Raw genomic sequence first — 12,326 nt, forward strand, 5'->3', positions numbered from 1 at the left:
CCTAGTAGAAGCACCAAAACAGAAGTTTAATTAACGATTCTGCTGGGATATCCAGTGCAACATTTTATTTTATTTTAGTCTTTGCAGTATGCTGTTCCTGGTTTTTGTGTTGAAGTATTTACTTAGTTACTGTTGTTCTGGAATGTCAGACAAGAGTTATTTTCCATCTCTGGTTCCGATTTGGCTTGCTCCAGCTAAAGTGGTGCAACCATTGATCTCATTGCACTAATACGGTGTATGGGCTAACTCAGGGACCATGTGGATTCATTAGTAGCACTTTCCAACAGTGCTAGTACCAGATCGGGTGTTGATGTTGGTGACAGATCAAGTTTTGTAAAGGAGAGAGGCTTATCTTCTGCTGCGGCTTGTGATGGTGGGTTACATGCTGTAACACGTACCAGCATCTGTCTCACTTCAAGGAATGTTACTTCTATGACTAGGGGCAATTTTAATGTTCAGGACTGGTTTGCTTCGAAACATTCATTTGGAGAGTTTGTTCGAGAGGTCTGAGAACAATTTTAGGTAAGTGAGTGACCGTGATCTAACTTTTGAAGTGAGAATCATTAGGTCTTTGAAATTACTAACCAAATGTAATGAAATTTAAGTTCATTCAAGTTGATAACTCCTTCCTTAATTGCTGTATTTCTAGTAAATGAGTACCAAAAGGTTTACTTATTTTCAAGTACCCTAGTGGGGTTATCCAAGGGTCTGTGTTCCACTTGGAATTGGTGGAATGCTTCAATCATGTGGGCATAGACTTCATGGAAATCATTGTACAGGACAACTTGCGGCATTTAACTCAACTGGAGGAGGAGATTTCAAATCTCGACTCTGAGATGAGGAAAAACTTGGTGTTTGAGCATCGGCTGGATGATTTCCAGTGTATCCTTAAGACTTCTGAATATGAAACAGCTTAGTTTAAATGGAAACAGAAAAAGATCATACATGATATTAATGACTATAAAAACAAGACCATTTATCCATGCCTGTGTGGAGGGGGAGAGGGCAAGGGATATGGCACTGGAACATCTAGCGATGACATGGTGGGTGAAGACCTACTCCAAGGTGCTGGTGATGCTATTCCTGATAGGTCTAAGAAGCTAGAGGCAAAACAGGAAAGGCAAGTCAACAGCCCTTCCAGCCCCCAGGCGGGGTATCATAGCCAGGATTTTTGGAAAGCCAATTACTGGAACAGACGGTTTTAGAACTAATCTTGTGTCCTTGAGATGAAGGTACTGTCTCTGTTTTCAATTTTGAGGGATGTATGATTTATAATTTCTCCTCAACCATCACTTCCACCTCTGATACATTATTTCAAAAAGGCTTTAAATATGTGCCTTCTAGTTAGCCTGATATGGTTGACCTTTTAAATGAAATTAAATTGTTCACTAGGAAGTTGAACTTACAATGTACTTTACCATCCAACAAAGGGAACTTATCCAACCCTGATCTTCGGAGAAGTAGCACATTCATTCTACCCCTTTTGCTTAGTATTTATTTGAACAGTTGTGTGAAATGAGCATAATGGAATGGTGTCAAAAGTAAAGAAAACCCAAATATTACAATCTTACACCCGACGAGAGAGAGCTTTTATAGACATTGGCCAATGATACAAGTATACGCATTATGAAGCCAGATAAAGGAGGGGGAGTGGTTTTAATAGATAGACATTTGTATTCCTCCAAAATATTGGATTATATACACAATGGAAGATTCTTTGCTGAGGTTTCACCTAATGAGATCAACATTGTATACCACATTATAGATTTGGCCTTAGAGGATATTTTTGTAACTTTTGGCCAACCTTTGACTACCATGGAATTACTAGTTGTGAAAACCCTTAGGATTCCAGGGATTTTTGGAATTCCCAAGATCCACAAATTCATCTCCAACCCCCCTTTAGATCCACGTCTTTAGACCTGCTGGGTCTAAAACTGAACCTTTGGCTAAGTATGTAGACTTAAAGCTCAAGCAATTTTCTGCTGATAAAAGGCACATTTTGAAGGACTGCTGGCACTTTCTTGAGATAATTTCCAACTTTACACTTATGCCAGATGCTCTGTTTGTAACCATCAACATGGAAGACTTATTTTCTGTGATCCTCCACGAGGTGAGGCTGGATTGGTTTAATCAAGCCATGGCTATGGGTACAAACATGAACAATTCAGACATCAACTCAATTTTTCAATACATGGAGTTGGTGTTGACCAACAATTTTGTATGTTATGAAGATGAATACTACAAGCAGCATAGAGGTGTGGTACTGGGGGCAGCTTCAGCCCCCATTTTTATTAATATGGTGTTTTGGTTTTGGAAAACCTCAGTGGTTCTAAATTCACCTTTTTCCTCTATGCTTGAAATCTACCATGATGACATCTTTATTGTGGAAGGGCAGTACTGAGGAATTGAAGTCATTTTTAGACTTTTAAAACCTTTCCACCGATTTTCTTGAATTTTCCTGTCAGTGGAATGAACAGTCAATCGACTTTTTAGAAATCACACTGTACAAAAACCTACAAGAATGCAGATACAAATCTAATATTTTTAGGAGGAGTACTTTTTTCAAATGCTTTTCTGCATTTTGACAGCTAACACCCTTTATGGCAGAAAAATAACTTGTTCAAAGGACAACTGATCAGGCTTAGTAGATCAGTATCTGACAATTTGGTGTTTCAAGCTGAAGTCCTCAAACTCTGTGAAATTGTTTAGGAACGGAGTTAACCCACATGATATGTTGAATGAAGTTAGTAGGTTTGTGTTAAAATTCAGAAATCTTAGATATGACCCATTATTGTGGCATTCTAATTCTGTGATGGGTAAAATGAAGTCACAAGTGCTGGTAACTGTTCACAGGCATTAGTCCTGCAATATAGCAAGGACATTTATTCTCTGAAAAACTCCATTAATGTCCATTGGAGTACTGTATTCGGAAGCCTTGGACTAACTAACCATTTAGGACAACAACCTAGATTTGTTTTTAAAAATAACAAAAATTTCAAACGGTAAGAGTCATGAAGGGAATTTCACCAAAGGTTTAGGTATGAAATGATGTGGACCATGTAAACAGTGGAGGATCATTTTTGAAAGAAATTGTTTTTCTGTTCATGGTTTTCCCAGATTAATCAGTGTCAAGGGCAGTTGTAATTGCATTACTAAGGAAGTTGTTTATATTGCTTGTTGTTAATCCTATCCAGCATTTTATGTCGGTAAGACTATCGGCCCCCTGCGGAGAAGAATTTACCAGCATAACTATGCAGTTAGTAAAGCAAATTCTTGTAATGCCCTGTGTAAACATTCTTTACTGTGCAAAGATTTTAAAAAGCTTGGATTTACCATTTTAGAAAAGATAGCACACCCAGTAAGGGGAGGTGACTGGGAGACTATGGTTGAAAACAGGGAATTCTGTTGGTAAATATTACACAATGCAACTGCTCCAGTGGGTATTAATGATTTAATATGTATTAAGCCAGTTTTGGAAATCGTCTGCCTGCCTGTCATAAAATTAATTGTTCTTAAATATTTACATTATTTATTTATTTTATTTGTATAATGTATCGACCACTTTTAGACATACATACACATAAATATATATCTTTTCCATTTCTGTGATATTTATACATAACCCTCAACATTTCTTGCAATGTTGTTTTTTACAGGGGGTATCTGTTTAGTTCTGTTTTTTAAATGTGCCACATTTTTCTATTTAAATGTGAGGAAGTCTGTTTTCAATTTGTTTCTGATGAAGTTCCTTTCATGGTGGGATGAAAGCGCTTAAACTAAATTTAATTAAAGATTCTGGTGTGCTATGCCATGCGGAGTGTTTTTTTATTTTATTTTAGTCTTTGCAGTATGCTGTCCATGGTTTGTGCTAAAGCATTTTGTATACAAAAATGAGCTGGAAAATGAGTGAATTTGATGGCAGAATATGTATGCAAGCAGAATGTATAGATTTTATTATGTACTCAGTATCATTTAGAACATGTTTGTAATGTTTCAACATTTGCTAATATTAGTGCAGAATATGCTCTGTAAGCATGCTGCCATTATGCTTGTCGAACAGCTGGCTTAATAACTTTTTTTGTTATTATTTCAAGGTTGGTGATATAGTACAGGTTACAGAAGATTTAGTGTTTCCATGTGATCTTATACTTTTGTCGACAAGCAGAGAAGAAGGGGTATGCTATGTTACTACTGCAAGTTTGGATGGCGAGTCTAACCACAAGGTAAGGTATAAGAGATAAAAAGTGTAGCATCTTGGTAGATAAGAATGATCAATGAATCAGATCAGAATCATTTTGTTGTGTTTGCATAAGGTAGATAAAATATCACACACACACACACAAAATGACCAAGCATTGAAAATTCATCATCTTAAACAGGAACACAAGCTGTCAATCTACAACTGATAAAAAAAAAAAAATTAAAGCATGCTTTTTGCATGAAGTGGGAGTCCGTTCCAAAGGTGTGGTAACCTTTGGGAGACAAATCTGTCCCTCTAGCAGGTTCAGTAAATGTTACATACGAGGTTAAAGTCTTTAGAGTGAGTAACCCGTGTACCATTTGACTTGTGGATATGCAGCATTTCCAATAAAGCAGGATCAAAGATTGCCTTATATGCAAGGCATAGATCATCTCTGAGTAGTCTGTATGAAACGGAATAAAGTGACAGTGATTTCAGATTATCCATATAGGACAGATGCTGAAGACCTTGATTCTTCCTTGTGAGGAACCTTTGTGATGTCTCCAACTGCTGCAGGTGCTTGGAAAGCTACATACCAAAAGGGGTGTTGTACTCAATTATTGGCATAATGAAGGAAGAGTACAGTGAGGTTATAACTTCTTTTTTTTTTTTGGATGCAATGCCCTTACTTATGAGTTGAGCAATATAGAATGCCCTTCTTACCACTGTGGAGACATGGTGATGAAAGGTAAGGTTGCTGTCAACCTGTGTGCCTAAGTCTCTCACCACTGAGTGTGTACTTAGGGTGTTGTTATTGATGTGGTAATGAGCAGGAACTTTGATCTTACTGAAAGGGATGATAATACATTTTTTTGCATTGAGTTTAAGGCCATGACTTTGGCACAAAACATTCGTTTGTGCAAGACCTTCTTGTAGGATGTGGACATTGTTTGGAGATTCTATGATAGCTCCCAGTTTGCACTCATCAGCAAACATTGTCAGTCGCAGATCTTTAGTTTTAGCTTGTACTTTGGAGAAATAGATTCCAAACAGTAGAGATCCCTGGACTGATGCCTGTGGAACACCACTGGTTACAGGTCTGCTGTTGGAGGTGGATTCCTCCTTTTTCACTATATGTGTTCTATCAGTGAGCCAGTTAGCGACCCATGCAACGATATAGGGACTGATACTTACCTGGGTGAGTTGGTAACGATACCCGAGTGGGGGATAGTGTCAAAAGCCTTGGCTAAGTCTAAGTAGGCTGTATGCACAGATTTCCCCTTGTTCATGGCCTTGGTGACTGACTTGAAGAAGTCCACCGGGTTTATCAAGCATGATCTCCCTTTGACAAATCCAAACTGAGTAGGGTCAAGTATTTGAAGTACCTATATCTTTGTTTATAAGGTCCATGATGATTCACTCCATGGCCTTGCAGATAAGGCTAGTCAGGCTAATAGGTCTATAGCTGCCAGAGTCAGTGGAAGCACCATCTTGGTGCAAGGGGATAATGATGGTCATTTTCCATTCAGCTGGGATGAAGCCAGCGCTAAGACTATGATTGAAAAGTATACCCAGTGGTGTTGCTAATTCTTGTTTGAGCTATCGTAGGATGCAACCTGGGATGTTATCAGGTCGCATAGATGCTGTGTATTTGGCCTTTGACCTGCTCTTTAGAGGTACAAGGTAGAGGACAGGTGATAGTGTGGTGGGGACAGGGGAGTGATGTTTTCATAGAACCTGTCAACTAACAGGTTAGCTATGTCCACAGGCTCAGTATATGTGGTATTAACTACCGGTTTGGCACAAATCTGGGCCTTTCCTTTTAAGTTACAGATGTAATTAAATAACTCCTTATGGTTGTCCTTAATTATGGAAGGTAATTTGGATTCATAGTTTGCTTTGGAGGACTTCACAAGAAGTCTTATTTGCTTGTTTAGGCTGAGGAGGGAGTGTTTCCAGGTTAGGGCTCACTCCCTCTTACTCTTGGACAGCAGTTTCTTCCCCTTATTGTAAAGCCTGTTAATGGCAGTTGTCCACCAGGCAGGTTTGTGCTTCCTTGAGGAGCTTGTTTTGTTCCTATCAGGTGCTCAGGTGCAGCCGGGTCAGTGCAGTTATACAGGTGTTTGTGTAAAGCATTGTTGTAGAATTCTGCATAGTTGCCATATCCATCTGAGGGGGGAGATGCAGTAAAGCTATTTATGCCATCCTGTAAGAGGTTATAGTCTGTTTTGAAGAAGTTTTTTAGTCTAGTTGCTTTTGGGTGGCGGGGGGGTGGGGTGGGGGGGTAGGCATGATAGTTACTTCGAATGAGACTGATTTGTGGTCAGATCTCACCAGGGAAGACCTCACAGTGAGGATGCTACAGTGGTCGCCCATATCGGTAAGCACCAGATCCAGGATGTTTGCACCCCTTGTGGGGGTGTCAAAGAGCTGGCCAGGGCACTGGCGTTAACAAAGTCGAGGAACCTTTGGACAAGTGAGTTAGAGCAGAAGTAATTTTCCCCATCAATGGATGAATAGTTAGTCACCCAAACCAATGATGTTTGGATGTATCTTGATACACTCAAGTAGATCCAAATAGGTAGAGTGGGTGGCCTGATTGATTGAGGGGGTCCTGTAGCTGGCAAAGACTTGAATAAGTGTCCTACCAATGTTAATTGCACGTGAAGTATCTCCAGGGAATCATATTGTTTAAGCAAACTGAAGGTGTATTTATCTGTAATGAATATTGATACACCGCCTCCTTTAGTTTCCACACCTTCAATTTGTGGTCTGAATGTGTGGAAGGAGGTGTAGTCCACTATGGCTGGGGTGCTCTCCATAGTCTGGAACCAGGTCTCCGTGACTGTACAAATTTCTGAGTATTCCAAGATGAGGACTGCCTCCAGTGAGTGCAGTTTCATGTTAAGACTCCTAGCATATAGCAGCACAACCTTGAAGATGTTTTTAGATGGAGTTTTTTACATCTAGAATTTTGTCCTTGAGACACTGTCTAGAAAGACACTATGGGGTTGGCAAAAGCCTTAGCCAGTAGCTGAAATCTGAGGGATGACAGATGAAGACCATCTCTGGCAAAGCATCGAGGTTTGTCGATCATGTCATCCCAGGCTGACAGATACTGTATCCCTTTAGAATGACACCAGAAACAAAACTAATTATTGAAGTCAGTAATTTTCTGTTTGTATTGGGGCATCATCCTAGGTGAAGGTAAAATGCTGCTTAAGGCTAGGGAAGTACCTGCCTGAGACACACAGTTCAAGAGCTCAGTCAGGATACAGACAGACCTTATGCTGGCCTCTCTCCCTCCTCCAAAGGCTATGTCCCTCATTGAGGCTTTGGTCCCTCCTCTTCCTTGTCTGAAGAAGGAACTCCAATGGTGGATTCAGCAGGTGACCCTGAACCAGGTCTCTGTCTGCATCCTCTTGTTCCCTTTCCAGAGCTGTTCGCAGATGCTTCAGATGTAGGTTGGGGAGCAGCCTTTGGGTCCATTAATACTCAGAAATTTGTACAGTCACGGAGACCTGGTTCCACTATACCTTAGTACATGGTGTCTGGTCACCTTCCTAAAGAAAGGAGCACATCAACATCAAAGAGATGAGAGTGCTTCTGCTGGCCCTTCAGACTTTTCATCCTGTTTTCCTTCCAGGTCCTCTCAAGCTGTTTACAGACAACACTACAGTCCTCTGGTATGTAAACAAACAGGGGGGACTAAATTTTATCTTCTTTGCAGGCTGGCTCTCCTCTAGTGTGAGAGCTTCAGGTTCAGTATCATGCCATTCTTCAGGTAGTGTACATCATCTCCAGTCAGAATTATATGGTAGAAATTCTGAGCAGGTCCTTAACTCAAATCCACAAATGGATGCTTCACAGCGATGTGTTCCTGGGCATTATCCTTCAGTGGGGTACTCCTCAAGTAGATCTATTTGCCTCCCCTCTGAACAGACAACTTCATCTGTTTTGTGCCAGAGTCCCAGGTCCTCTAGTTTGGCAAGTGGATGCTCTGTCTTTCTCTTGGAAGGGGATGCTTCTTTGTGCATACCCCCCTTCCTTTCATTCCAAAGGTCCTGTTCAAAATTCAGCAGGAAAACCCAAAGTCTTGCCGATGACTCCCTTTTTGCCAAGACAGCATTGCTTCCCACTTCTGCATTTAGCCAAGGGCAATCATCACAAGTTACCTCACAGGATGGACCTTCTCACACAAGACAAAGGTTCTCTTATCCATCCCCACCTGTTGACTCTGCAACTGACTGTGTGGGTGATAGGATTTTGATTCCTTTCAGACACCTTTTTTCTGAGGGTGTGTTTTGGGTTCTGCTGGAGGCCAGAAAACCAATTACTAGGAAATCCCACTTATCTAAATGGAAGGGGTTTTCTGTTTTGTGTCTTTCACATAACTTTGACCCACTGACTGGATGTTCCATTGGTTCTGTCTTGTGTGAATTGCTGAATGCTTGGTTGGCCCATTCCTCTGTCGAGGCCCACTTGTCAGCTGTTTCTGCTTGTCTGCCCGTATTTTTTCCTTTAGCTTCTAGGTTTGAGGCTACATAATTCCTCAAAGACGTCCTAAATTTTAGATCTCCCAGCAAGCCTGTTTCTCCTTTTTGGGATCTTAATTTTTGTTTTGGAAAAATTGATTTTGGCTCCTTTTGAGCCTCCAGCTGTGTACCTTCCTTGTAGCAATGTTCTTGGAAGACTGTTTTGTTAGCTTTGACTTCAGCTAGATGGGTGTCCTAGCTTCAAGCTCTTATATCCTCTCCTCCTTTTTTGGTTTTCCATAAGGATAGGGTGTCCTTGTGTACTAATCCTTCGTTATGCCCAAGGCTGTGAATGAGTTGTCGATTTATCCATTCATTTGCTCACCTTTTTCTCTTCTCCACAATCTCTTAATGAGAAGGTACTACACACCTTGGATGTACATAGATAAGTCAGATTTTATTTGGATAAAACCAAGGCTGTCAAGAAATCATAATCTTTTTGTTTCTTTTCATCCCAGGTCCTTGGAATTGCTTGTTTCCAAGCAAACTATTTCCTTTTGGATTTCTAAAGCTATTTCTTTTTGTTATGTTTCTCATGGTAAGAGACTTCCTTTTTCTGTTAAGGCTCAGTCTACTAGCTCTGTGGCTTCATCTGGTGCTTTCTTCAAGGGTTTGGACACTAATTCCATTCCTGAAGCAGCTACATGAACTTCTGTAGATACCTTCACCAAACACTAAAAGTTGGATGGAATCTCTAGAGCTAGAACTACTTTTGCTAGGGCCATTTGTCATGGCTTTTTAGAGACCTCTGCTGTGCCTTCCTCTTCCCAAGTTTCTTTATGGACTTTGGTCCTGTCCCTCACGTTATGAATGCAAAGGACAAGGTATAGTTGTGTAAAATCTTACCATAACGATAGATGTCCTCCTCTTCACTGCTGCAGTATTCTATCCCTCCCCCCTAACCCCCTGGGTATTGCTTTTTCTTATGGGTGTATGATTTACCTCCTTGTTTCATTAGACTGGCATTCCTTCTGGAGCATTCAATTCTGAAGATAGTGCATGCGGACCTTGCATTTATGCCCTACATACTCAGGGAGGCGTCCCACATACTTACAAGTAGTAAAAGGTTTTGGTATACTGGCCGGATGTTGGGTCGCCCTTGGCAGGGAATCCCTCATGTTATAAATACTGCAACAGTAGGACATCTGTTGTTGTGGGAAGATGTTATACAACTATCCTGGAAAGTTAAACATTTTTATACAATAGTTCAGAAATGCTTAATTGCACAGATGTTTTTGTAAGGCCTTTTAGTCAAAAAGCTATCCTCACTGGACAAGGGCAGTTGTTTTGTAACCACTGCCAATTGTTAGCACATCCTTAAGGAAAATCTGGCTTGAGATTTGGAACACCCATCTCACAAAAGCAAATATTTCTCCATCTGATCATTCCTGTTGATACACAGTATTGTTCACGATTACTGCACTTATGTTCATCTGTGTAACTGATAGGTATCTTCCTAACCTTTTGTAAGCTCTGCACTAATTATCGTCAACAAAACTGCAACTTGCAGGCAAACGTGCACATAAGCTAGTTAGTTTTGATAAGTGGACAGGAACACTGGGAGGAACTGTCCTGTTTTCAGAAATAATCTTCGAACCATGGCAAGGCATTGAACTAATTCCGGGGGCGTACCTTCTAAAAAACATGCAGAATAACATGCAGAATAGGCAGAAATGTAGTCTGTTCATAATACACTGTGACTCACTTCACTGAGATGCAGAGATGTGATAAGTTTTATTGGGAAGTCTGACATCTTACAGCTTCCAGAAAAGGGACTCAAGACTGTCTCATTCCAAATTATCTGTTCCAGTAAAATAAAAGGTGTCACTTATGTTTCTGATACTTTGGGCTAGGACTAGCATAGCACTTCTAATTTTTTTTCACATTATGTAGTAAGTATGTGGCTGTGACCTGCCTACAGCAAGTAAAACCACTTTCATTCTTTAATGGTATGCCATCCATGCCATTGTTAGCAAGAAGTAAAGAGTTAATCCAATGAGGGCAACTGAGATTAAAAAAAACAAAATTAAGATACTTTAATTGAAGAAAACATTCCGTGATCCAGCACACCTGGGAGTCTGCCAGACATAACACATCAGTAGAGCTGACCTTCTTATTTCCGTTGTTTTCATAAGTGAGAATGGCCATCATGTCTAGGTACTTTAAGCATTTAAGAACAATGGTTTCAGGTTTAATTCAGACTGGCATTATTTTTATATAATTTTAAGCAAAAATGTGTTCTGTGTACTGCCCTTCCTGTGAGGCTGTCTTCAGTGCCTTCTGAAATTCATACCATCTTGATTTACACAAAGAGACATATGTGGACATGCCCTGAAAAAATGTAGTCCGCCAAACAGAGGTATTAAGTCTTCCAGTCATCCAGCTTCTGTGAAAACTGAAAGCAACATTTATAGTCCGCCAAACGGAGGTATTAGTCTTCCAGTCATCCAACTTCTGTGAAAATTGAAAGCAACATTTAGACCAAGAAGTATGATTTTAGAAGAGTTCTTACCCCATTGTAATTGCAAATAATGTGTGATAATGGCCAGGATGTATCTAGAAATTTGTGTGTGTGTGTGTGTGTGTGTGTGTGTGTGTGTGTGTGTGTGTGTGTGTGTGTGTGTGTGTGTGTGTGTTTGCACATGCATGTCTATTTTATTGTTAGTAGAACTGACAGAAAAGCATTAAAATCTGCCGACAGTCATTTATATGTGGGTATCTGCTGTAATCCAAACAACATTTAGGCTGTGTGAATCCTCCTGTATTTTGTATTTTACTGTTTGTTTCTGCTTGTCTCCTTCCACATAGGCCAAGATACAGACACAGACTCGCAGAATTCACATGCGCACACAGCGGTTTAAGTAGTAGCTGCTCTGTATATCTGTTAACTAAGTAAATGATATGCTATTGAAGTTAATAACTACTCTTCCCAGACTCTTCCTTTGCACACAGAGCATGTAGTTAAGCCTTCCCACTAAGACTGGTATCCCAAAAGGTTTACGTAGGATAACCAGTGTTTGAGATCTGTTAAGAATCTGTGATGTTTGTCACTGATTGATTTTAGATTTTATTTTCTAAGTTGCTTTTATTAAAGAATTTCATAAGGCTTACAGAGGATAATCACTGTTGCAGATTTAAGAATCTGTGGTGTTTGTCACTGTGATTGATTTTAGAGTTTATTTTCTAAGTTGCTTTTATTAAAGATATTGTGTATAGCAGAGTATAATAACAAGGTGTATTAGGAATTGATCCTACAGCATACTTTGTGTTTCTAACATGAAATGAGTAACATGTATATATTATGTACATAACGCAAACGTATTAAATAACAGCATAACTTGCACAGAAAACAAAAATAAAGTTTAGCACAGTCTGTATAAATGTAATAAAAACATTAATGTGTTAAAATACTGTAAAAAGCAAAATACACACACTAAGGTAAACAAGGACAGTAAGAGAACAGGGATTAAATTCAGTAAATTTAGTTCCTACCATGGCAGTCCACAGAGAACAGGGATTTAATTCAGTAAATTCAGATCCTACCATGGCATTCCACAGAGTACAGGGATTTAATTCAGTAAATTTAGATCCTACCATGGCAATCCACAGGG

The 12,326-nt window shown here is 39.8% G+C and overlaps 1 protein-coding gene across 4 annotated transcripts in view; it reads left to right on the plus strand.

Moving 5' to 3' along the window:
• Positions 1–12,326, plus strand: part of ATP11C (ATPase phospholipid transporting 11C) — a 1,720,948-nt gene that overhangs the window by 1,096,005 nt on the left and 612,617 nt on the right. For all 4 annotated transcript variants that reach the window (XM_044057530.1, XM_044057531.1, XM_044057529.1 and 1 more), the window contains one exon: positions 4,095–4,223. In XM_044057530.1, the coding sequence (XP_043913465.1) occupies positions 4,095–4,223 (129 nt within the window). The remainder of the gene's footprint in view (positions 1–4,094; positions 4,224–12,326) is intronic.

Source organism: Protopterus annectens, chromosome 15.part0 (assembly GCF_019279795.1).
Source record: "Protopterus annectens isolate FY-2018-M chromosome 15.part0, PAN1.0, whole genome shotgun sequence".
Lineage (NCBI taxonomy): Eukaryota > Metazoa > Chordata > Ceratodontiformes > Protopteridae > Protopterus > Protopterus annectens.